This window comes from Hydractinia symbiolongicarpus, chromosome 5 (assembly GCF_029227915.1).
Source record: "Hydractinia symbiolongicarpus strain clone_291-10 chromosome 5, HSymV2.1, whole genome shotgun sequence".
Lineage (NCBI taxonomy): Eukaryota > Metazoa > Cnidaria > Hydrozoa > Anthoathecata > Hydractiniidae > Hydractinia > Hydractinia symbiolongicarpus.
In genome coordinates this window covers 16,743,304-16,770,364 of record NC_079879.1, presented here as the reverse complement: position 1 = coordinate 16,770,364, position 27,061 = coordinate 16,743,304, and the positions used below count along the sequence as shown (strand labels likewise).

The 27,061-nt window shown below is 34.6% G+C and overlaps 2 protein-coding genes across 7 annotated transcripts in view; both read left to right on the top strand.

The window, feature by feature from the left end:
* Positions 1-275: 275 nt before the first annotated feature.
* On the top strand, positions 276-3,037 carry LOC130645006 (uncharacterized). Its single transcript, XM_057450837.1, has 2 exons — positions 276-623; positions 2,883-3,037. Exons 1-2 carry the CDS (start codon positions 311-313, stop codon positions 3,035-3,037), a joined length of 468 nt encoding a protein of 155 aa, XP_057306820.1. The 5' UTR covers positions 276-310.
* The window catches only part of LOC130645005 (testicular haploid expressed gene protein-like), a 28,858-nt gene continuing 4,701 nt past the window's right edge, over positions 2,905-27,061 (top strand). The window contains exons 1-9 of one of the 6 annotated variants that reach the window (XM_057450834.1): positions 3,066-3,239; positions 4,056-4,104; positions 9,050-9,081; positions 9,242-9,299; positions 9,390-9,449; positions 10,999-11,139; positions 22,621-22,758; positions 23,407-23,548; positions 23,787-23,945. In XM_057450834.1, coding sequence (XP_057306817.1) covers positions 9,057-9,081; positions 9,242-9,299; positions 9,390-9,449; positions 10,999-11,139; positions 22,621-22,758; positions 23,407-23,548; positions 23,787-23,945 — 723 coding nt within the window. In that variant the 5' untranslated portion in view covers positions 3,066-3,239; positions 4,056-4,104; positions 9,050-9,056. Of the gene's footprint in view, positions 3,042-3,062; positions 3,240-4,055; positions 4,105-7,893; positions 8,025-9,049; positions 9,082-9,241; positions 9,300-9,389; positions 9,450-10,998; positions 11,140-22,620; positions 22,759-23,406; positions 23,549-23,786; positions 23,946-27,061 lie in introns of those variants that run through there. The other 5 variants (XM_057450832.1, XM_057450830.1, XM_057450831.1 and 2 more) reach the window with 5 other exon arrangements.

The following is a 27,061-nucleotide window of genomic DNA, read 5'->3' as shown; positions in this document are numbered from 1 at the left end:
TGCCCTGGGAACGAGGTTGTCAAAGGCTATGAGCCACACACGAGTGTTTGACTGAATAGAAGAGAAGCGCGCATTGGTGAATAAATAAAATAAAATCTTTATATTCTGGCATCTACACAGGCAAGATGCGCTGTTTCCGACGTTCTGCGATAAGTCGGGAACGAAGTTTCTTTTCGGATTCTGCACTACAATGTAACCTGATTTTTCGGGTTATGCGCATGCGCATGAGAATAGTATAAATGCACGTGTTGTATCCTCGGCCAAGCCTCGGTCTTTGGTCGCGTGGAAAGCATCGCAAACTATAAATGGCATGTCGAATCCTGAAGAACTCGATACACGTATCCAACAGCTGGTGGAAGATACACTTCAACGTCACCAAGAGCAAACATTGGCAGCTGCTACCTCTGTTGCTGAAACAATTGCTTCACGTTTTTTAGACAGCCAACAGTCAAAGATTGATAAAGCGTTGGAATCTCAAAAGAAATTGGCCAGCGTCAATCTAAAAGGCAAAGGAAATCAACACCAATTTAACTTTTGCGAAAACGTTATGGACAAATTCGACAAGGCAGCGGACAGTTTGGCGGATAAGGACATCGAAAAAGCGCAAAAATTGTTGTCTGAAGGTAAGACCTTGGTTGAGAAACGTATTAAACTCATTAAGTTGGCAGACAGAGAAGATTGGGCAACGGTTAATGAATATTTAAGTGACGACTTAGCGTCTGATTCAGAAGACGAAAAACTTATAAATCGAGCAATCCGTTCAGCCAATGCTAAAAGCGAAAAGCGTAGAAAATTAAAGCAACGCACTTTTCCCCAACGAATGAACTTTGATCGTAGTAGACCAGCATCCCAATTTCAAACGCATTTTGGCCCAAGGTATTCTGGAACAAGAGAAAGTCCTCGCCTAAGCGAAAACATTGTATGCTGGGGCTGTGGTAGACTGGGTCATTATTCCGCACGTTGTCCTTTTTCACGAAGCAACAATACGATGGTACCACAAGTCACTCATAACGAATTGAAAAGAGACAAACAATTTTAGTTTTCGAATCTACTTTTTGAGTTTAACACGTTTTTAATTTAATGTAATTCTTTGCGTTTTTACTTGTTTTAGAACATTCTGTAGTGGGAAAACTTCAACAAAATTTAAGATTCTGGCAGGATGAGCTTGATACGTCACCTTTCGTTTTAAGTATGATAAAGCATGGCTATCGCCTAAACGTTCCATATTGTTGCAATCCGCTTACAGTAGCAGAAGGAAATAAATTACGATTGGTTTTAGATTTAAGACATGTGAACGATTACTTAACTTTTCCAAAATTTAAATACGAAGATTTAAAAATCGTATCACAGCATCTTGAAACAGATTATTACTTCTCAACGTTTGATTTAAAACATGGCTACCATCACATTCCCATTCATGAGCATGATCGAAAGTATTTAGGATTTTCCTGGACTTTTCCAGATAACACGGTCAAATATTATCTATTTCTCGTTTTACCATTCGGTCTGGCTAGCACTTGTTACGCGTTTACAAAGCTGACAAGACCTTTGTTAACAAAATGGCGAAAAGACGGTATAAGATGTACTATGTATTTAGATGATGGTATTTTTGGTTCAAAATTATTAGAGACAACAAAAAAGCATTCTGCGATTATTCAAAACGATTTAGCAAGAGCAGGACTCACCATTAATCTAGAAAAATCAAAGTTTGAGCCTCGTAAACTGGAAAATGGCTCGGCTTTAACATCGATACCCGCAAATTTTACCTTACATTTGAAAAACTAAGTAAACTTTTCTCACTTGTGAAATTAGCATTAAACAGCGATCGTGTAAGCGCAAAATTTATCTCAAAAATTGCCGGACGAATTATCTCAATGACTTTAGCTATTGGCCCTTTAACAAGACTTTTTACAAGGCACATGTACCGCTTTATAGAATCTCGTATAACTTGGCAAAAATTAGAAACGTTAGATGAATTTTTAAAGTCAGATCTTCTTTTTTGGTACAGAAACCTCTTCAACACAAACGGTTATCAAATAAAAAAGAACACCTTAACAACCAAGGTTATTTACTCCGACGCCGGTGACAGTGGTTATGGGGGTTATGTTGGGCAACGGTTGGGAGATATTATCGCCAGGGGAAATTTTACTGCGGAAGAAAGACGTACAAGTTTTACTTACCGGGAACTTTTAGCTGTTAAACTTATTCTGCAAGCGGTAGGCCCACGTGTAAAAAATGAATCAGTTCAATGGTTTTCCGATAATGTTAATGTCACTCGAATTATAGAAGTAGGCAGCAGGAGACCGCATTTACAAAAACTCGCTTTAGAAATTTTTGATGCTTCAATGATTTATAATATCAAATTACAATCGTCATGGATCCCGAGGGAGGCAAAAAACAAATCAGATTTTTTATCAAAAATAATTGATTCCGACAACTGGGGGATAGATTACGAATCATTTAATTACATTCAACAGAAGTTTGGCATTTTTACAGTCGATCGTTTCGCCGATGACATAAATAAGAAAATTAACAACTTTAACTCAAAATATTTTTGTCCGAATTCGCGTGGTGTTAACGCGTTCACTTACAATTGGTTCGGTGATTTTAATTAGTTGTGCCCCCCTATTTCGTTAGTGGGCGATGTTCTAAATCATCTAAAACTTTGTAACGGTCGAGGCGTTCTATTAGTCCCTATGTGGCAATCATCATATTTCTGGCCATTGTTAACTCCGAACGGAATCTATTTTTACGAATTTGTAAAAGATTACTTGTTATTAGATCCTTATTTTTATAATTATACCGCCAGTAAAACCGTATTTGAAGGCTTTGCTAAGTTTAAATCTTTAGCTTTGTTTTTTTCTGTTCTAATTTATTGTTAGGAAGATGTGAAAAGAACAAAATCATTAACCACCTCTGTGTGCAACTTGGCATTCAAGGATCTGGAACCTCTAAGGCAAAGCAAAGCAGATTTCATTATTACGAAGGAGAGGTTACATATCATCCAAGACAAAAAATGCATATGCCCCTGGGGTGACAAGGTATGAGGAAAGGGGACATTTTGACCGTTAAAGGATCTGGTATTTAAGTATGGTATTGGTATCTAAGGGATACCAATAAATTTAGTAATGGCGGTAGAAGATGGTGATCCCCAATTCCACATAGTGATCGTGTCGTTCGTCGTGGTCATTTTCATAGCATATTTCGTTTTTGTTGTCACTGTAGCTAACTGAACTGATGTAAGTTTAAACTCATTTTCTTATAATACTAATAAATTTGCATATTTTCTTCCCAACAAGTGTTGTAAAGAAATGGTTAAACTATAGCTAGCCGCCATAGTACCACTAATGCGCCCCGAAATTGCTATAACGATTTAAAAAATACGAATTTAGAACGGGATCGAAATTTAAAATGGAAAATGTTTGATGTTTCATTTAACTGCTTGATAACGGGTATGATAACAGAAATGCAGAACAGAATCGAATAGAGACTTGCTTGTGGAAAGCTTATTGCCTAGGGGAAAAATTATAAATAAACAACCCTGCGGCTTGAAGATTTTCGTCATTAGCCTGGAAGATTCTGAAATTTGAAGTATAGCCTTTGAAAAAGGAAAACAATGGGTAAACAAATCATAAGTATCCTAATTCTCAATTATTATTGTCACTAACCTAAAATACAACGTAATAAATAAAAATAAGAAATAATTTTTTTACATATATATATATTCTAAAAACTTTAGCTAACTGGATATTTTTATAACTGATCTGAAAAATTCTTGAAATTCTAGGATACAGATTGTTATGTATGAACTTGACAGTTTGAATATAATAACCTCTGAACAAGTTCAATTTCAATGAATTATTACTCAATGATTTACCGTTAAAATCCTTTAAAATTTTACTCCCATTAAAGATTTTTCGAAAATGCTATTGGTGCCTTTGTTTGATAATAGTTGATCTGAAAAAAAGTACATTTAAAACAAGAAACAAGAATACAATTTTACCAGGAACTGAATACCAAGTTGTGTAATTATTGTCTTTCTTTTTGATTTAAAGTGAGAATTTATTAAAAAGATACAAATAAATGCACAAGGTAATGCACAAGGTAAATATATATATATTTTTAAATTGTTGTATGACGATGGTCTACCTGCTCCTTGTCAAATCAAGAAAGAAACTTAACCATATTTGTCAAGAGAGGTGATGTAAGTTACAAGATATGATCTAAAGACAAATTTTAAAATTTTCTCGGCGTCAACCATGGTGGTACCTCATGGTGACATTATTTAAGCAAACAGTATGACCAAAAAATCTCTGGATACGTTATTATGTAGGTAACAAAAAAAATAAAGGAAAAACAGGGCATCTGATGTGAGACTCATCCCCCTTTACTGAACTTAAAAAGTTCTTAAAACCTTAAAACCAAAAAAAATCTTGGCTGTCCACTTGGTTTGTATAAATATGCTTTCATTCATTCAATGTTCGACTGCATCACCAATTCACGCCATTTTTATATCATCAACAAAGTTTTTTAACTTTGTTGATGATATATCGCAAAGTTAAAGAAAATGCTGATTGGTTAATTTATAAAAACGGAGCAACTTTAGAAATACAAAAATAAATTATAATTTGAAAAAATGCAATGCAAAAACTCAGATATGGAACAGTGTGAATCTCTGAGCCTCATATAAAAGATGCAACCCGGATAGGATTAGTGGGTGCTTTGTAGTTTTTATTTTAAATTATATTTTCGTCTGTACATATTTTAAAGTTAAGCCATAAAGATGGTGCTACTCCTATTTGATTTTAATCAATTAATTAACTAAGAATATACTGTACTCAGTACTGCCATTTGTTAAATAACTCTGCAGAAGATCAAAAATAAAGTTGCATGCAACTGCAGTGCAGAATAATTTGGTTATTATGGTTAAGGTTGTTTCAAGTCAGTTCACTGTTCTAAAAAATTCAAGTTTATGCTAGAAAACGCCTGCATCCATTTAAAGGGATCCTTTCATACAAAAACAAATGAATGTGAATAAGTTAATATTATAACTTGATGAAAGAAAATATATTTCAATGCGCCTACTTTTTATTATTTCTCTAGATATATATTTAAATTTAAAATAAAATAATTATACTCAAAAGTGAGCTTTAACAACTCCATAAGCTTGTTTTGAATTTGATAGTTAATCTGATGTTAAGGTACATTATGATTTCAATTACCTCTAAAGATTTGACTGCGACAAAAAAAGTTAATTAAGAACAGAACATTTTGTGTATATACGGCCATGACTAAAACTGATTACATTTTGTTGGTCTTGCTTTCCTGATCTGGCTTGTCGTTGTAGCTTTACTGATGTAGCTAGGAAGCTAAATACTATTTTTAAATTCTTCTAAAATTACTTTTACTAGCTATATATCAAGCTAGCCAGCTAGCTAGCTACAGGAAATAGTGCTTTAATCACCTTTAAAAAACTTTTGTCCTGCTTTGCATAATTTTATAAACAAGGGTGCTGATAAGCCGCATACACCGTAAAGAGTTAGGGCTAGTCTGGCGTTTTGAAAAAATTCAAGTATTGTTTAAAAAAAATGCGCATAATGCAAAAGATGCCCGAAGAAGCGCCTTCTTCCAACTGTCGTCCGCATTGTAGGTTGCAAGGAATTGTATTTCGTGAATGCTCCGGCTGAGTTAGCGAGAGTTTGGGAAAGTGCACGCAGTTTCAGAGGACAACCAATAATTTTATTCAAAAAGCTGCTTGCACCGAACAGTCAAGGTGAACTGATAATTAGCCAATAACATAATAGTTAGCCATTGCAGTATAACTATACACTACCCACAGTATAATTGTTGTTACAGGCTTCTTTGTGTTCTTTACTTTTCATGTTTTTTCTTGAAATCAGAATAGTGTCTTGTTAAATTATGACATACTGCTACAGTAACACCATCTTCTTGGGACAAGCATTTTTTGTCCTATTTTTGGTTTTAATTGAGGTACAATTTTCAGAGACGCCAACTTTGTAAATCCTAATGCATGTCAATTTTTATTGTTACTATCTCCCGGAGGCGCCTAGGCACCATAGGGAAAATTTTTAAAATTGGACACTCTAGATCGTTGGAAAATGCACTTCCGCACACCTATACCGCCATTTTAATATTTAAGTAATATCACGAATTGGTGTTACTTTTGCACGATTATTTAACCCACCAGTTTTGAATTCCATGGAACGAGAAAAATACGGGACGAATTTAGACTACATTCACATATTGTGGATAGATGTCGTTCCGAAATGATTTTTGTTGCAGGTAGGCCTCGCGTTCACACAGTTTCAAAGCTATCCGATATGCGAAACAGGATGATTCCGTTCCGCTATAAATAGTGAAATGATTCCGCTCCTCTACTTTTCAAAAATCATGTTCACACGTCATTCTGGAACAAAACGATTCCTAAATGAAACCTATCCGCAATGTGTGAACATAGTCTTAGTAAAAGATCTGAGACAAATGGTGAAATCGATTTCATGAGTGAGACAAAGGGTGAAATTGAGATGGAAGAGACAAAATCGATTTTCTTTATCATATAAAGAGACTCGAGATGAAGTAAAAATTTGCGGAAATTGAGGTTCTCGCTTTTTTAAAGGAAATGCGTGTGACTTTAACAATATTCTTTCAGCTTGTGAGGTAAGGAAAATGTGTGTGTCACACGCTCAATGCGTGTGAGTTGACATGTCTGAACCTTATGTGGATCTAAATAAATATAGATGGCTATTGGGAGATCGATAACGAAGAAATGTATGGAAACTTAGTCAAAAAAATTTATATCGTATATACTGCACCCTATATATAATTATTTTGCATCGGCTAACCATTCTGTTACTGGCTAATTATCAGATCTCTTTAAGTGCCTAATAGCCAGATATTTTGTTGAAAAAAATGGACCCTAATTTGTTTGAAAAACTTTGTTGACCTTACCTTATCAATATATTTTTCTAAGATTTCTTTAGAAAAGACTTGATTTTAAAAATCTCATGTTAAGACAATCAATTTATTAAATTTGACAAATTTATTAATTGTGTGTTTACCCTTTTTTGTTTCAACTTGTTGAATTCAATTCGAAATTTCAAAAGTTAGATATGTTCAACTGTTTGAATTTGTCAAACAAACAATAACCAATAAATTTCCTCAAAATCAAAGAAGGATAATACACGATAAAATTTGTTCAATTCAATAAATAGATTTCGACAAAATAAATCCTGTATTGGTCACAGGTTTGAAAATCATGTATCACCTGCTTAAAATGTTACTTGTTTAACAATGATATCGAAAGCCAGCTTGACTAAATTTATATACATATCTTTATATAATATATAACAAATTAGAAATTTCTGGTCTTGTTTTAAAAATTTAAATAAATGTCATCGATGCTTTTATTTCTTATAGTGTTTTGATTGGTCCTAAGAAAACATGGAGACAATATTTCCCCAGCAAACTTTACTTTAGATAATCAACAGTGAAATAATTTGGGTTTTGGCCAAGCTAAAATTTTCCAAGTTTAAGGCCTTAAGTTTAGCCTTATTTTTGAGAGACACAGTTTTGGTTCCTCAAACAAGCATATTCCATGAATTGCATATTAAGTGTCATTAATAAGAAACAGCAAAGTTGTAGTTGATGGTAATAACATTAAGATTTAACGATTATAAGTAAGGAGTATACATGAGAATATTATTGTTTTAAACATGTCGAGAGTGTGAATCATCAATTAAAGTTTTTTTGCTCATGAAATAATTGCTACAAAACAATTTTTAGCTTTTTGATTTTTGGGATAAGATTTTGGAATCCCATGTTGGTAAAACGGTATCAAATACACTCTGTATACGTCGCTGCTAAAAATACTTTGTATTACATGTTGTGAAATGCCATTTTTTAGCCTTTTTTTCTTTTCTTTTTTCTTTATGCGCGGCATCCATACCAAAGTTGGAAGCCACATCCATTCTCACTTTCCCACAAGGAAATTCTGATGGATGCAGGTGGGTAGGAACAACTTTAGAATATTATAACGAACCAACAATATAACCTATATCCAACATAATCAACACGCCAAGATAATGAATGAGATAACAGATAAACACAGCCAACAAACCAACATAGACAACAAGCCAACTCAGCCAATGAAGAATGTTTTCTTGGCAAACTGAAAAGAAAACAACAAGACTGTTCATCGTTTTGTTGTCCTATTTGGCTCTGGTGCCCAAATGATGTTCTCATTTTAAATTGCAGTAGTTGTTGGCTTATTGGCTATTTTTGCTATGGTATTCTAAAGTGAGGTTACCTCTCAAAAAAATTTGGACGTGTCTTTTGTGGCAACTTGAAACTTTTATTTGAAAGACAATGAACTATGTTAAATGTGTTAATTTCTTGGTCACCACCACCCTGTCTGTATTTATTCAAAGTGCTGTGCTCTGCTACATCAGTTTAAATAACTATTTGCATAAAATTTAAACAGACCCTTTCACAACATAAGAGAAAATTAATGAAGATTATGCATTGCATAAGTCCGTTTTGTTATTCGGAGGTTAGTTTTGATTGGTGTTTTGTTTTGCAAGTTGTACTCCGTTGTACAATATTTGTAGTTACATTTTGAGGATCTTTTGTTTCCTGCATTGTTTCATGCTTAAATTTAACAAGAATTTATGTTTTCAAATTTCACGAATTAGCATTATTCCAATAACTTATGTGGAAAGACAAGCATGGTCAGTTATAATCCAATCAAGCAATTTGATTATTTAAAAGGTGTTCGCTTATTGCACAACCTGACTTTTGAATATATGTTGTTATTTTTGACATTTCCAGAGAGTATTAACCTTGCCAATGCATTACCCTTACTCAATAATATTTACATTAATATATAGGTATACCTTTCTTTAAAGGATTTATAATGCAAATTTGGTGGATGTTATAAAAATATTGTAAACAAACGAAACCTTTTATAATGAAGAGACTTTAAACAGCAGATAAATGTATCTGACGTAATTTTGTATCATTTTGCTTCTAGATTAAAAATGTCAGAAATAGATAAGCCGCTGGGTAAGTGAACCTGTTAAATAAACTAACATGTTGCTGTATTATGTTTCATTAACAAAATAATTTTTCATTGATTGATCTTAAATTTACAGAAAAATATTTTCATTTGAGCATTCCCCTTGTTCAGTTAACTTTTGTATTGATTTGTAAGCTTCCTTCATAGAACAAAAGCCTTTCACAACTAATACAACAAAATTCAAAGAAGACAAAAAAAAAAAAAGGTACATTTTTACAAATGCATTTTTCAAATACAGCAGGCTACAGTAGGCTTAAAAAATCTTACACTATTATTGCTATTTCTTTTTCTTCAGGAACCGAATAATCCAGTTATCTATGCCGAAAATGTCAAAAGCTGTTTGGCCCACCATAGAGTATGTAAATTTATTTATAGTTGCATTATATATCAATAATAAACTTATTATATGAAAATAAAGTTATATATTACCATTTATCAACTGTTAGCTATTTTCCACTGGTTTTTACAGGAAGTCCGCAGCGCTGATTGGCTAAACAGCCTTCACATTGGGGTTTACACAGCACAGTATAACTTTTAACCTCATAGCAACTAAAACAGTAGCTATAAATGTATACAAATGACATCACCAGAGAAGCTAGCCACATGCAGGCTTAAAAATCAAGTTACAGTAAATCCAAAATCTTAAATCACGCCACCAGAAAAACAGAAAGAAATGTTGATAATTTTATATTAACTGCATTTTTGATATAAACATTCATCAGCACAACAAGCATTTGTGAGATAGACTCTTCTTCTGACAAAAAATAAACTTCGCTTTAAAACAAGTTTAAAAATTCTAAACACGGTTATTCAAATGTTTTGTTGCGAAAACTAGTCGATAAGCCCCGTGGAAAAATCCACTTAGCCAGGAGAACAATGGAAAAGAGAACCATCATTGAAATTTTGATGAAGTCTGCAAGGACCCGTCAATATATAAAAATATTTTTTTGCAAATTTGCTTACCCGTTGCCTCTATTGTACAGAGCTTGAAATGCCGATCAAAATCATATGCTTTTGACGAACGCCTAAGGAAATATAAAGATTTTAAAAATTGGCTGACGTCAGCAAGGACCTGCCAAAATATAAAAAATTATTTTTGAAAATGTGTATATTCGTTGCCTGCATCCTATATAGATCAACAAAATGTATAGGCTTATGTACTTTTGACAGACAGTTGCAGTGAAATTGAGGTTTAAAGGTTTTCTAATGATGTCATCAACCAGTTCATTCTGAAACGAATTTGGTCACCTAGGTTTGGGAAACTTACTGAAGTTCAAAATGTTGTTTTTAATCATGTGATTTTGATGAACGCATAATGAGATGTAAGGTTTTTAAAATTTTACTGACTTTACCAAGGACTTGTTGAAATAGGAAAATTTTAAAAACTTGTATACCCCTTGCCCTTATCATATAGATCTTAAAATGCTGATCGAGTTTAAGATTCTTTGATGGCGTCATTAACCCGTCCATTCTGAAATGGACTCGGGGAGTTAAGTTTTGGAAAAGTACCCAATTTAGTCAGAGTTTGTCCCTAATTACCGTGTGGTGAAGAATGACTGACGTCCCTACCCTGTTTTCAAGTTATTTGCCTCAAAGTTTCAAGTACATTGTAATAGCTTCATTCATTTAATTTTACAGAAAATTTTACATTTGAAACATTTTTCGGCGACTTCAAAAGAAAATAAACCCATATCGAAATTGCCCCTCTCAAACGCACTGACACAGCTTATTATTATAATAGACTTGTTGATATGTATATATAAAAAAATATTTTTCTTAAGATAAAAACTATAATAAACAGGATCGAAAAGCATTAGGGCTATAAAGAGCTAGAGGTGAAAAAAATGGCAGAAAAAACTAAGTGAAAGCTTTATTTAGAACCACAAATTATATTTCTTTTTTAGACCACGGTTAGTATGGGGTAACCAAGACCCAATGAGACCAATTAGTAAAAGTGCAATGAACGCTAAGGCATCTGAACGTCTGGAAAACTTGGCAACTCCCAAAAAAAATTTCCAATCGGATGCTCCATTGAAATGTAGTAGGTAAGTAGGTCTGCCACGAAATAAGTTAAATAAATGTACCCTGGGCCAAGTTTTGACAATTTACCACAAAGTTTGGTGGAAACAAGTATAGAAAGTCGTATTTCTTCTAGAACCTGCTATAATGTAATCATATGCATCTTTTATTAAACAACCGCAACAATTACTGCACAATTATTAAGAATAGTTGCATATTATTAACCCTATAAATAATAACTGTTTATGAGGGCAATACCGCAGAATATTGACCCACCTCAAAGTATTACGTGACAGAGGTCAATATTAAAAGATATTGCTTGAAATAAACAGTTATTATATGGATTATTATCCGGGTACTGCATTTTACAACAAAAAATATAACATTACTAGCCAGGGAGCCTGTAGTCACATGCCGGGGTAAGCAACAAGTAAAAGTGTTACCCAGCATTTAAAAATTCTATAAATAAGAACCGTAAACTGTGCCACAAATTCAGGTGGTGCACTTTAGTACAGGTATACATATAGTTAACAAATATCACAAAATTAAAAGCTTTCGGAAGACAAAAAAGGTTGAACAGACCTTCAGAACCAGCACTGGCGACGACCACTTTCAAAACTAAAATGGCCTTCGTCATCATGTTCCTTTGTTGGCATCGCCAGGCCACGTAAATGTTGGATTGGTGTTTCAAAGAATTAGGCGTGTTGATTGGTATACTACCGTGGCTAATTACAACGTTTTCTTTTCATTTAAAATAGGCGTACTGTAAAAGACGCGGTCACGTGAAATTATGTCTTAAAAAGGGTGTCCGCAGCAGTGGCAGCGTGTTTCACCGGCAGTTTTACCGCCAGTTTTCAAATCTGGTCTGCAGAATGTGGCAGTTAAAACAGGTACTAAAATAAGCGCCCGCGCTTTTTGCCACTGATTTTGCCGGTAATTTTAAGGTAAAACAGGCGGTAAATGACGCAGCTGCGCGTTTCTTTCCTCAGAAGATTTTCGAAAAACCGCAGCATGTAGCCAAGGGCGCAGTGTTCTAGTCTGCAAGTTAGAGCTCTGAACACTAGAACGAAATTTTTAGAAAGTTACTTCTTAGAACTCACAGAAAATGGCAGCTTCAGCTGGAAGCTTTAAAAAGGTAAACAAACAATTAGCTAGCTTATTTCGCTTTATTTATTGCAAATGGACTAAGATAGTAGGCAAAGAAACACACTGACTAAGGAAATCTTTTACATCACACAAGTCAGTTTTGATAATAGCTATATGTTTTGTTTATGTAAAAACTTTCCTTGAGTCCAGAGGTATTTGTTGAATTCATTCATCCTTAACAAAATTGACGATAATGTAGCTCCTCAAGTTGAACAACAAAAGTTTGTGGAGCTAGGGTTGGCGTATGGAGAGATATTATCATATCGGCTGATATTTGCACTCCCTGTGGTTGAAGAGTCCTATCAGAAAAAGGCAGATGAACTAGGAAAAATATTGAAAAGAGCCCATTCTGAGAAATATGATATTCATAACCGTCCGATAACTGTAAGGGAAACCTACAAAGTTAATGTTGGATTGAAGTGTAAAGATAAGTTATCAAAATATACAATGAAAAACAACCAAAGTTATTTGACACTATTTAATCGATCTACAAAATACCCTGAGTTACATGACGAAATATGTAAACACTATGATATATCACTACTCTAGGAGCCTGGGGGGGTTGAGTATGCACTTCAATGTACACTAGGTCTGACTTCAAATCCTGATAGTACATGATGGAAAGGTCAGAAAACACTTACTTTCCCATTTTGGTTCATGGTCGTTTGGCGGGAAAGATGGCGGAAGGGCGCAAAAAATGCACAAAGTTGTGCAATAAGTCATATTCAAGCATATTTGAATCAGATACAGAAATTCTTGGACCAGAAGAAACAGTAGTATCATCTCCATGGCCAGAAGATACCTCAACAATTACTGTGCCACCTAGCTTACCAGGATCGAATTTTGCTGACAGAAGTATATGCAGCGTTTGTTCTTGTAGGTATATTGGTAGCTGTCTACGCTGTGATCAAAATGAAAGTTACACCATGAAGGGTTACACAGAAACTTTGCTAGCAGATCAAACAAATAACATTATGACAGAGGATCCTTTTTTAGCATCACGCGGTCAAAATGTTGTGACAAATACTGCTAGAACTGACATAAAGATTGAGACATTTTTCAAGAAACTGACAAAAACCAGTGAGATATAGACACTTAATTGGCTCACCTTCATTGTCTATCCAACAAGAATCAACTGAGGACAGTTCGTCATGTGGTTATAATGAAGTAAATTGTTTTATGGAAAATTATTAGACAGATAATTTTGATAATGCTACTCCACAGCTTGAAAAAACAGAAACTGATTCTGTATCATTTATGCAAAACTGTGAAAGCTACTTTACCAACTTACCAAAAATATACACAAAGCATATAATCATACAACAGGATTCACAGCGTTTTTGGCCTGTATTATTACGTCAAAATTTTGATCTTTCGTCTGAAAAAATAGCCATCAGATTTGCAGGTGAACCGGTGCTGATGCAGATTGACTGTTGCACGAATTTTTCTCATTGTCAATAAGACGGTTTACCACTATCCCTTGTGTATTTTTCGATGACAAAGGAATTTGTTTCAAATTAATGCCAGATGGTGTATTAAAAAAAGTTTATTACAAGCTTGGGCAGTTAACAGGTGCATCTATTATACATGTTGGAAGAGGTCCCGAATGTTTCTCTGAGCTTATTTTCAATGCGTTGTATGATTTGTCATATCCTGATAAAATAACACAAATAAATGATGCCGAATTCAAGTATAAATTGGATAAAATTGAGAGTGGCGAGAATGAAAATCTACTTGATTTGAACATTGTTTCTGTACCCGATATCGAAAAGAACAAGCAAGTTTTTACAATCAGTTATTTAGTGATAAAAAATCGTGCTGCAATATCACAATTTAGAGAAGGACTAAAAAGTAATGTCCAGAATTTATGTTACAATCCAATTGTCACACTATGAAAGCTTTTTTATTGCCAGATGAAAAGATCTTAACTCTTGATGAGCTTCTTGTTATTCTATGCTTTCACAACGTCGAAGAAATTGGTTCTAATTTCGTGATATTTCCAATGCCATTTGTGACTGTGAGCTGTTTTTAGCTGATGTTGCTAATGGAAACTATGATGAGATATCTCTTAAAGACATACTGTTTTTATTCACTGGAATGGATAAAATTCCCAGAAAGGGTTTGGATAAAAACATTGATATTATCTGTGATTTCAACTTCCAAAAATTTCTACATGTGGACGTAATGCCACTCTACCAACAAAAATGTTCAGCATAATGTGAAGATTGCTGCTAAATTTGGTGGGACTGGATTTGTTGTTGTTTGAAATATTCATGTTTTGTATAACATTATTGAAAAAGTGTTTTTAGTCTTTTTTTAAATGAAAAATTAATTGAAGTATTTATATTTTGTTATATTTTGTTAAGATGACACTACAAGGATACTGCGGGAAACATTGCTAGTTCGACGTAAGCCCAATCTTGTGCATATTGATCGAAACTTTCTTATATATAATGACTTGTGATGAACTTTGTTAATCACCATACATATTTCCAAATACTGCAACTTAGGTCGTAGGCTATGATAATACGCCACTAAATCTTCCAATGACACATTGGAAGATTCTTACTTTATCCGCCGTGGTTGCAATCAAGCGCCTGCCTGTTTCGAACAAGCAGCCCCGTATTAAAACTAGCGGCGGCTTATTCAAGTCTAGCGCCCGCTAGTTTGGGTCGAAATTAGCAGGCATTTGTATTAACTGGCGGCGGCTATTTTGAAAGAGGCAGCCGCGTGTCTGAAATTCTTTTTTGGCCATCTTCTGGTCCGTTTGAAATTTAGTCGGGTCCGTGAAATTATCCATTTGACCACAACACACCCTTTTTAAACGTATGTTCACTATCGCGATGAATTCTTTGTTGCATGAACGCGTCGCTTCTAATCAAAGCGACGAAGAACTGGTCAAGTATTTAGCAATCAAAATTTTTTGACAGTTAATGAGATGTACAGCATATTGAATTCTGTGCAAAAGAGAGCTATTACAACTCGTCGGTTGAATTTCTTGCGTGAAAAGCTTGGGCTGAAAAAATATTCTTTCATTTCTAAGCAAACTGTGCACGACAGTGTTTCGAACGAACTGTTAACGTCGACCAGAAAAGTTGGTTATCGTCAAATGGCCGAATTCATCAATCATATCAAGTAAGGTATGGAAAAGGTCTGCGTTGTATTGAAATCGATTGGTTCGAAAGGTGTCGAGAAAGATCTAGAAATGTAATTAAACGACGCATCTATCAAACTCAGGACCCTGACGATGGGCAACACATAGACGGAAACGACAAACTCAAGAAATGGGGATTTTTATACACGGAGTTATAGATGGATTCAGTCGGAAGTTATTATGGCTGAAAGTGGCAACTACTAACAATGATCCATTGGTTATTGGAAATTTCTATGCAAGTCACATCTTGAAACGCACGCGGAAATTTTGATCTTCTTCTTCTTACCAACTCTGCAATGCGAGTTCAATGAATTTGCACACACCTGGAATACAAGCCATGTTCGACAATCATCATCAGTTCCTGGAGGAAAAGCAGATTTACTTTATGCAATTCCTACTCAAATTGGGTACCATGACCAAGGCTTCGATATTACTGATAGTGATATAGCCGTTGCAGCACTGTCCTATTGCTAAGAATGTCGAAATTCACGAATTGATTGAGTGTTATTTACAAATAAAGAATTATAGAAGAGCTGTTGGTGTCGAGACAGCACTCGAACTTTACGTAAAACTACTTATTTTTTTTGAGAACGATAGATTCGACGTATAATACTTTCATTTTGTTCAAGAAATAGGCAAGTATAGTTGTATACAGTATTTTTACGGTATTTATCTTCTTAAAAATCAATATTAGATATTCTATCACGCATATTTATAAAAAACATATTTACAAGTCAAAGGGTGAAGCTTAAACGACAGAGAGACTTCTCTCACAGTTATCAAAGAATTATAAAAAGAACACAAATCTAACAAAAGATACCCTTAAAATCAGATGGAAAAGTGTCGAAAGGAACTTGATATAAAAAAAAGTTAACAAAATATAAAACTTTGACCAAATCAGTAACAAGAGAAAAAAGTAGTTTCATAAAGTAAATACATTAAACACAACCAAAGCCTGCACCAAAAACAGTAGCTATTCTCAATCTCTCGGGCATGTTCTGAATAGGCAATAAAACATTTAAACCGCATGTAGAAACTTTTTGAAAAATTCTCTCTTCGAAATAAATGTCAATTTTTTTGTCGAATCCAGCTCTTTCTCGATAATTTTTTTTACCTCCACCACTTTTTTGTATTTAGCTAACAGGCATATTTGGAAATGTCTGTCAACGACAACAGCTCATCATACAATAAACCCATTTCCAAAAGTTTATCTTCGGTGCACAGATGAGCAATCGAATCATCGATTTTGTTCGCAATAAAGGTTGTTAAAAGATAATCCATAGAACATGCACATAAAAATGAGTCGATCTATAAAAAAAAAACACCATCTGAAAAAAATTTATGCTATAAAAACTGAATGTATACCAGCATAAATACCCAAATAAATTTAAAATATCAGTTCCTTCGCGTACGAATTGACATCGTCGCTGGTTGCGATCTTGAAGGTTGAGATGTAAATAAACATGTGTGTCTTTGCCGCTATCTGATTGCCTATTGAAACAGGCGGCTGCTCATTTCAAGCAAGCGGCCGCCTATTTAAACAAGCGGCCGCGTATTTGAATAAGCGGCTCCGAATATACTTAGCGGTCCTCTGAGTTCATATGGTATAAAACACAGACTCCATTGTGTTTTTGCAGGATCAGATTGTTCGACTCACGTCAGTCCTAAACATGCCGCTGCCAGTTTTAATAGCCGCTTATATCAACCGCGGCGGTTGAAGTAAGATATAGTTGTCCTAATCTGCCACTGTATTGAACGGTGGTAACTCTCAGGACCACATCGAATCACATTTCAAGGAAAACTGCGTGGCCGCGTCATTTACCGCTTGTTTTACCTTAAAATTAACGGCAAAATCAGTGGCAAAAAACGCGGCCGCGTATTTTAGCACCTGTTCTAACTTTAACATTCTGCAGACCAGATTTAGAAACTTGCAGTAAAACTGGCGGTGAAACACGCGGCAACTCCTACAAACACGCGGCCGCGCACAATTTTACTCGGCCGAGTCTTTATACTGTGTGCCTATATTAGATGAAATCAAAACGTTGTAATCAGCCACGGTAGTATACTACGTGCGAGCGGTCAAACGAAAGTAATAAAACTGTCAGTAAAACTGTCCTATTTATTTTCTGTGGCTCCCAAGCGGATTTGACGATTGAGATCACGGTGGTGATTATTATTAAAAATGGCGTATTTAAATAATGCGTTTGTTTCAATCACCTAATTTATTTATTTAATTAAGGTTGGTAAATTAAAATAATTAAATTATTTGAGGAAATAAATGAATTTCTCGAATACATTTTAATCAATAATAAGATTTTCGAGTAAAAAACGCCCTGGTTTTTAAAAATTGCGGAAAGTACAAACGAATATTGGTAACCATTTTGCGTGACGGACAGACACATACGGGTATTATAATATAGACCAGTCCTTAACCCATGGAAATATCCACGGGATCGCCCATCCTTTATATATCGCATTTCGTGTTTCCGTAACAGGACGCGCCTGTCGCGGACATACAGACGGACGACGGCTATTATTAAAGAGAATAGTCGTTAACCCGTGGAAAAATCCACGGGGTCGCCCGTCCTTTATATATCGCATTTCGTGTTTTCGCAACAGGGCGCGGGTTTTGCGACGATGGCTATTATTAAAGAGAGTAGTCATTGCCCGTGGAAAAATCCACGGAGTCGCCCGTCCTTTATATTTACCCATCGCAACATAGTGGATAAAAATATATCGTATTTGGTATTCGTGTTTCCGTAACATCATTTTCTAACTCAGCGGGGGGTCCGCGCAGAGACAGAGACGACGGCTATTATTATAGAGACTAGTTAGCCCGTGGAAAAATCCACGGGGTCGCCCGTCAGTTTACCCGTCGCAACAAAGTGGACAAAAATATATCGCATTTAGTATTGGTGCACTTTTTAAAAAATTTGTGTTTCCGTTACGGGACGCGGCTTTCGCGGACACACAGACACACGACGGCTATTATTAAAGAGACTAGTCGTTAACCCGTGGAAAAATCCACGGGATTGCCCGTCCTGTATATACAGCATTTCGTATGTCTCGCTACTGTAGTTGCCATCTTGCGCAGAGACAGACAGACGACGGCTATTATTATAGAGATAAGCAAGATGTAGAAAGCATATCTTTATAGAAACTATTTCCATATGGAACGTACATTCGAACTGAAAATATAATTTTTTAAAATCGATTATCGTGTAAGCATTACAGGTTTTTATTTTAGCTACAACATTCTTTAAAAGATAAAAGTAAGTTTCACTTCTGTTTCGCGTTTTGTTTACTCTTCTCCGTGTTTATTTACATTTATTGCTACCATATTTAAACTTTAAACACGGTTGCTATGATAGCGGACAATACCGTGAAATATTGACCGCTATGACGTAAGTTCTCATCAATCACATTGCGCGACTTTCAAAAATATCGATGCTGCCCTTTTACCCGGGTAATAATGTTAAATAATAACTACGTTGATGAAAAGGCCGGCGCAAATGCATCAAAATTTTCATCAAAATCGAGTATCTTGATTTTGAAGAGATCTTCATCAATATCGGAATGTTTTGATGTAATCGAATTTATTATTATTATTATTGTTATTGTTATTGTTATTGTTATTATGTTTATACAGGATGGATATAATTCAGTTTTAAGAAGCTGCTCTTAATATATGTCCTGTAAAAATTAAAATTATAAAATATTATTATTATTATATAACATTTAAAGACATGAGTTAAAAATACTAGCTTTACAATGAGGCATAAAATAATTTATTACAGGTTAAAATAGCTTTAGGTGTTTCTTACGAAACTTGGTAAAGTATCCGATTTTCAAATTTCGATTGGCAAGTCATTATAAATCTTTGATCCCATAAATTTAAAACCAGATCTATTTACTTCAAGTCTCACTCTAGGTATTGTCAGTAAGTAATTTTTGTTTCGGGTGTTTCTACTGTGCGATCTTATCTCGAAGAAAACTTCAAAATTGCTACACACTGCTTTGTCCAAGCATTTTCTGACGAGCATGACAGCATATTTCTTTATTTCATTTGTCATTTGCAATGTCATTAAAATTAGTTTGATGAAAACATTCGAATTTTGGCGTTTTATTCATTTTAAAATTCAATATGGCGGAGCTAGCAACTTTGGTTTTGTTGAGTGAGCTCGTTTATTCAGTCGACGAAAAGCCTACTCAAGGACCAACTTGAGGTTGGGTGAAAACAAGACCAAATAAGGGACATTTTAATAATATAATAAAATAATTAAGAGTCGAGGATCGTTTTGGATTTAAAGAAATGTTTTGAATCGATATCACTGATTTCGAATCTGTTTTGGCCAAAGTAAATGACCAATTAAGCCTTAAGGAGAGACTTAGAGGAACAGAATCCATCAAAGGCAATGAGAGGTTAGCACTCACACTACGCTTTCTAGCTACAGGTGAATCCTTACAATCGTTGAACTATCAATTTAGGATCTCTTTGAATGCCGTATCTTACATCATTAAAGGCTGTTGCAAGGCTATCGAAGAAAAAATGACCTCTGATTATCTCAAAGTTACATCTTCTGAGGCTGAATGGCTTGAGATTTCTAAGAAATTCGAAGAATTACCGAACTATCCTCATGCCTTGGGAGCTATCGACGGGAAACACGTGAGAATACAAAAACCGAAAAATGGTGGCTCGTTCTATTACAATTATGAACATACCCATTCTATTATTCTGATGGCTATAGCAGGTCCTGAATATGAATGTCTTTATGTCGATGTAGGAGCTAACGGAAGGGTCAATGACTCTGGCATATTGAACAAAACTTTATTACTGCAAGGTATTCAAAACGGCTCATTCAAACTATCCCCTGATGACAAATTGTCCAATGGTGAAACTACATCTTATGTATTTCTGGGAGATGATGCTTTTGCACTTAAAACATTTATGATGAAACTATTTCCTCAGCAAGGTTTGACTGCAGAAAAGGAGCAGTCAAACCATATATAAGTATAGACACAGTAGGGCCCAAAGAATATCCGAAAATCTGTTTGGAATCTTAACAAATAGATGGAGAGTATTTTTCACTGTTATAAACTTAGATCCGAAGTATGTCGAGGATTTGATTTTCACTTGTCTAATTCTACACAATATGTTATTACGAAGCTCAAATTCAGCACGTTTTTATCGTCCCGCATCCTTCGCTGATACAATATTAGATGGCGGAGAAATTTTCGAAGGAGAGTGGCGCAAAAATGAATCTAGTGGTTTACTTTACTCGTTGCAAGTACCACGATCTGGACACAATTCTTCAATTAACGCTAAGTCTATTAGAGAAATCTTAGGAATATTTTGTTAATGAAAAAGCAGTCGATTGGCGATGGAAATATTGTTATATTATATATATTATATTGTCTAGGGAAAAATAATACTAGAATTTTTATTAACAAAAGAATTATGACAGTGTGACCACTCCTCCTTAAATTCCTTAAATAACCTTACAAAAAAAGAATCTCCTTAAAAGTACTTAAATATACTTAAAAAAATTAAAATTTTAGCTATTCTCCTTATTTTCTCCTTATTTCTTAATTTTTTTGATCGTAAAGTTTTTGGAAATGTGTTTATGGATTTTTCATCACCAGTGAAATAAGACATTTTCTCTGTTACCTGAAATCCTATATTTTCTATCTTTCAGGGCATTCCTGTTTCTTTTTTTAAACAAATGTGCACATATAAATGAAGACAATATCAAATGATTATAGTCCATGCATAAGATTGACCTGCTGTCTTTGCATTCCGGCTTGTCCTGTTTAACGCTGCATATCATAGGGGGTGGAGTTTTTCTTTGTTGCAGAATTCCACGAGATGGTGACAAAAGTAACATTCCAGGAACAGCTTGACTCATTCTAGGCGTTGCGACTCGTTGAGAATATACCGTTCTTTCATCCATCCAAGTATCATCCACCATCTCTAAATCAAATGGGATATCAGAGATCCTTTTTTCTGCTATTCTTCGGTTGCATTTATTTAACTCTGATAGTTTCTCATCTACATAAATAGCAAACGGCGATAATTTTGGAGTTGATGATTCTTTCACCTGAGGAGGCCTTGACTTAGCATTGGCTGTAAGAGCTGCCATACATTGTGAGAGTAGATCGAGCTTCTTCTCAGCAAACATTTTCCTGCTTTTATTCGGTGCGACCTTTTTTTCATCCTCATCTTCTTTGTCTGTGTTCATTCTTTTCAACGTGTCCCCACTTTCGGAGGTAAAAGACTAGCTGGCTATAAAGTTACTTCTGTACAACTCATCAGTAAATTGGCCGCTCTTAGTACTTCTTTCCTTTGTCAATTCAGAACCAAAGCGTGTTCTTAAACTGTTTAATTTCTTCTTAATCGAGGAGATATTGGTATCGAAAGCTAAAGCCATTTCGAAGTAAGCTATTTCCTTAATATCACGTTTACTATATTTAGCATGATAAACGTCCCATAAACAAGGCTTCGATTCAAGTTGGTCAATCAGTAATAAGGTATCTTCATCCGTCCATTCTTTTGCACGCTTTGGTTTGAGGTCTGTTTTCTTACCCTTTTCCTTTTTCTTTTGATCTGATTCATCAATTTTCTCATCAATTTTCTTTTTCTTTTCGCTTCATTTTTCTTTCTAAATAAATCCCCATTGCTGATAGGATTTCTTTCATTTTCACTATCACTATTATTTGAAGACCACGTGATTGCTTTTGACTATAAAGCTGTAGTAAAATTTAATTGTTTTGTTTTTATCTTTCGAATTTTCGAATGTAAAACATTCGAAAAACACTCCATCTTACATGTTTTTGCACTCAATGCGGTGGAATAAGAAATAAATTTTGATGAAATTAACTCAAATGCGCCAAAAACTAAAATCTATTTTAATAAACGCAATTATTTTGATGAAAAGTTTGTTCAAGAACAAACTTCATCAAAATCCATCAAAATCGATTTTTTTTTTCTTCTTTTCAGTTTTGATGAGAATTTTGATTCAAATCAAATGCATCAAAATTTTCATAAAATCACCAGTTTGAGGAATTTTGAAATTTTTGATGCATTTGCGCCGGCCTTAACCTTTAAAAGTCAGTATGTTGGTAGTGAAACCAGATATTTGACCCTCTGATGGAAGTAGGTTATGCCTAGGTTGGACCTCTTACATAATTTGACATTATTGTATTGAAGGGAATATTTTATGTATTCATGTGGGCGACCATCCGTGATTCTTGACGTCAGTCCATTAGCTATGAAGGCTGCAGCAAGTGAAAGAATAGAAGAATTAGCTAAACCCAAACGTCATATAACTGGATATACTGATAATAGGTGAGGCTAATGATACTCTTATACGTGGGAACAATACGGGGTATCTGGGCTAGAAATTTTTGAATACATTACAATGACATAAGAAATCATAGAACTAGTGCAGCATTCATTGTCTTGTACAGACTAACTGGTTTTAAATATTTTGATTTCCCAAACATAAACCACTTTTCGCTATATCTTCCTTTACATCTAGTAGATATTTCTTGAAAAGCAAACCAAAACAATGTGACAGACCTCTTTTCGATTCGGTGTTTTGGTTTTCTAAAAGCACGTACCAAATTGTTAAATTTTGATTCCCATTAAACCTGATACAGCATTAGACGCGTAAACTACCGGTTCTAAATGTATTTTTCATCAGAAGGTATGGGTGTAATGCTATGGTTAGTGTAGCGCTGTTTTTAAATAACATCAAAATAATATGCCATCAAAAGTTGTGGCTGTAAGCTATGGTTAATGTATCGCTGTAATTACATAACATCGAAATAATTTGTCATGCAGCAAATAGTGAATATACACACGGAGGTAAAGTACATTTAACCCCTAAATTTTGTTGTCCCATTGATTATTGCATCGTTGTTATATCCTGTTGCCATCGTATTTGGTACTACCAATAATATAACCCAAACGCTTGCACTCTATACATTTAAGACCTGGTTATGTTCTCGGCTGTGGTCGATCTTCACCTCTTTGGGAAGTGAGCGATGCTGCTAAAACACTTAAGGAACGAGTACGAACCACTCAGCTTGCTCAACCGAAAACAACGCATAGAGATTACCAACCACCACGGAAGGTGTGTTTTTATAATTTTAGAAACAAATCCACTACTATCTTATTACTGTGAAATAAAAATCTTACATAGTCCTACATAGTAAAATTTTTGACCTCCTTCTCCCCCCCCCCCTTTCCTCCACTTTCCACTTGCTTTTGAAGAATGATTTGTGGTTTAGCGCAAATAAGGGAATTCTGAAAAGGGGAATCTATTAGGGAACGGGGCCATATAATGTACAATGTTTCTGATTTTGTTACAGGTTGAATGGATAGTGTCCAGTGCGGCTAAAAACGCAACTACCCCTACTCGTATTAAAATGCTATCAAACCCCAAAGAAAGAAAAGAAGGACCGTTTCGTTATCCTCAATGGGTTGTAGGAAAAGGAGCCAGAAATGCTCAAGCAAGTAACCGACTTCAGGTATTTAGTTTTACCGTTGTAAATTTTATGCCTTCGACACAACCCCTTGCTCATGTATGTTAAGTATTCTTTTGCACTTGCACCTCTTCAAAATCGAATTATTTCTTAATTTTGATGTTGAGAAAATTACCATTCAAGTTGATATATACATATATTTTATTTTGTTTTTTAAAAGCGAGCTTACGCTAACTCTCAGATTGGCACAATCACACTAAATTACAAATTTGTTTTCTAACGTATTAAATGCTTCAAATGTACAAAAAATAAATTTGGTAACAATAAAATTATTGAAATAATTTCAAAGGCATTGATTTAAGTGTGTTATTAAGAATAGGTCAGTCACGCTCTATAAGAAGACTCTCTATCAGAGTGAGCTTAAAGTCATTCGACTCAGTAGTTAAGATGGAAAAGTTCTGAAACGTAGCAGGAGAGTGATCAGCCGTCAAAACATGGTCAAACACAGCAGTGGTCTGGGGACCAACTTTGATTCGCTTTCCAGTAAGAGCAGAAATACCCAAATGCTCGGACATACGAACTTTAAAATGGCGTTTGGTTTTGCCATAATAACTGGCGTTGCAGCCACTACATCTAAAACAATAAACAAGTCCTGAGCGTTAATAATTTGGTAATCTGTCCCTAAAGGAAAAGCAACTACTTAACCGTCTTTTGAAAGAGAAAATCAACCTGAGGTTACAATGAGGCAACTTCTGTTTAAATAAACGATTCAAACGCGTTCTTAGTTGTGATGAGATCTTAGCTAAAAACGGTAAAACGAGAAGCAGCTCTTTCTTGGGAGCAAGGAGTACCGGATCTTTAGGCTGACCATGTTTGCTCAGTAAGATTTTATGGCAAAAGGCAGAAACCTGCGATGAGTACCCATTCCTTCCAAGATGTGTCTTAGCTGAGACACTTCGAAATGAAACTTAGCCAGAGTAGCGAATAAATTAAACCGTAATCAATTCTCTTTTTACCAATATTCCTTTGCGTGAAACTATTGATATTATCATCGTTGACATCGATTCTGACTATATTGACGGAATTCCTAAGAGTGATTTTAAACATCTTCTTATGTTAGCAACTACTAAATCCATTTTCTGTTTTTAAAGGCATTTATTATAAACAAATTGACGGTGTAGCTATAGGTTCGCCTCTAGGGCCTACTCTCGCTATAAAAATAATCTCGCCACATGATTGTCCGTTAGAATTTAAACCTGTCTTTTATAGGCGATATGTGGACGATATTTTTATTTTATTTAAATCTCCTGAGCATGTTAATAAATGTTATGAATACCTTAATTCTAAACATGCAAATATAACTTTAAATTTTGAAAAGGAGAAGGATAGTAAATTAGTATATTTAGATGGCCCTATTGATCGTGAGCAAGGTACGTTTTTGAGTTTTATTCCTATTGAATTCAAAACAGTTTAATTTAAAACATGGCCACAAATCTTAAAATCTCCTAAATAACCTAAAATGTGGACCCAAAATAATTATTCCTCCTAACATTCTCTAAAATTATGTATGGTGACATTTTTCTAATTGAAAGTTTTTGTTTTTACGTTTTATTTGACGAAAAATTGAGCATTTGTTTATCCTACAGTAGGAATGATGAATAATATTTACATTAGCATATATATGCCCGTGGAAGAATTCACTGTATTTCTCATTAAATCCATGTAAAGGTTATCAAAGTTTTGCAAAAACATACAACACAGTAATCTGCATTATTCCATATTTTTACCCGCTGAATCAAAACGTCTGAAATATAGGCAGGTGCAACAAGAAATCATAAAACGCAAAATGTTCAACGGAATCGAAGGTGTCCCACAACCGTTGCGCAAAAAGGTAAATGTACAAAAAATGTGTATTTGCTTTGTTCATACGAAGAGTACACCAGGAAAAAAAGTTTATATACCAAACCATTAAAAAACTCCAACATGTTTCGTTAAGTCGTACAAAAACGGTTATTACAAAGTTCCATAATCTACAGTTTGTAACGCATCATTCCAAAATTAGCTATTCAGTCTATTGCATACAGCTTGCAAGGTGTAAAATCTAATTATACAAAAAATAGTTTTTTCTGTGTGACCCGGTGTTGAATGCCACGTTGAGCGCATAATAAAGCTGTACACTGTAAACTGTGCCGCACATCCAGGTGGAACACTTTAGTACAAGTATACAGTATGTTCAGTGAAGCGCACAAAACATGTTGTTTCGTGTGTAGTACATTTTTCGAAGTATAACTTTCTTGCAACTATAGTTGAAATAAAAAAGTTAAAAAATTAATCGTGACACCGGGCTGAGCGCTTAGTACAGGTAAACCGTGTGGCAAATCCGTACAGGTGTAATACAGTTTTCAAAAAAAGTTTATCGGAACTTCGGTTTAAAAAAAACACACATAGGAAACAGCCTGTAGTAACCCCTCCAGCTAAAACAATCAGTCAGCAATTTTATTTTTGAGAAAAAGTTTTTATAAAAATTAAAAAAGGTGTAGCTAGCTACCTAACTGCATTTAGCATAAGAATTATCAAGTAAGAATTTTGTTGTACGTTTAAATAAAAACAAAGGAAACAGCCTCCCGTCGACCTAAGATAAATTAGTTAACAATTTTTTTTTGCGGAATAAGTTTTTGAGAAATTTGCAAAATTGCCAGTGTAAATAAGAACACATCCTAGAGGCTGTTGTTTCAAAATTGATTGCAGTTAAAAAAAAACAACCTAAGTATCACAGGTTAATGGAGACTGTTCTCTCATTGAAACAATGAACATAAGACTTGTGTTAAAGTTGGTACACGTTTTTTATAAGAAAACCGTTTTTTGACCCGAGCCTCAATTTTCTTAGCAATATGCCTGACTATATGTCGAAATTTTTTCTTAATTTTTTTCCTCTATTTTCTTTGTTTTCTTTATAAATAACTACAATATTTTATCGACAGATGTAAATGACATAGTTCTGTATTTAATTTGAGACATCTTTTGTTTTTTTAAAGAAAAAAAACTACTTTAATATTTGACTGGAAAAAAAATTATTGTGTTGTTTTTGATTTAGTAACTGAAAAAGGTCTCCAAAAGTTGGATCTAAACACGCTGAGGTTGAGGATTTTCTTAAAATCTTC

What these genes read in the sequence shown, in the direction of transcription:
- LOC130645006 (XM_057450837.1), top strand. Translation starts at nt 311, where the DNA reads ATGTCGAATCCTGAAGAACTCGATACACGTATCCAACAGCTGGTGGAA. An exon ending in GCAAAAATTGTTGTCTGAAG is followed by an intron (nt 624 to 2,882) that starts GTAAGACCTTGG and finishes ATTTATTGTTAG; the next exon opens with GAAGATGTGAAAAGAACAAA.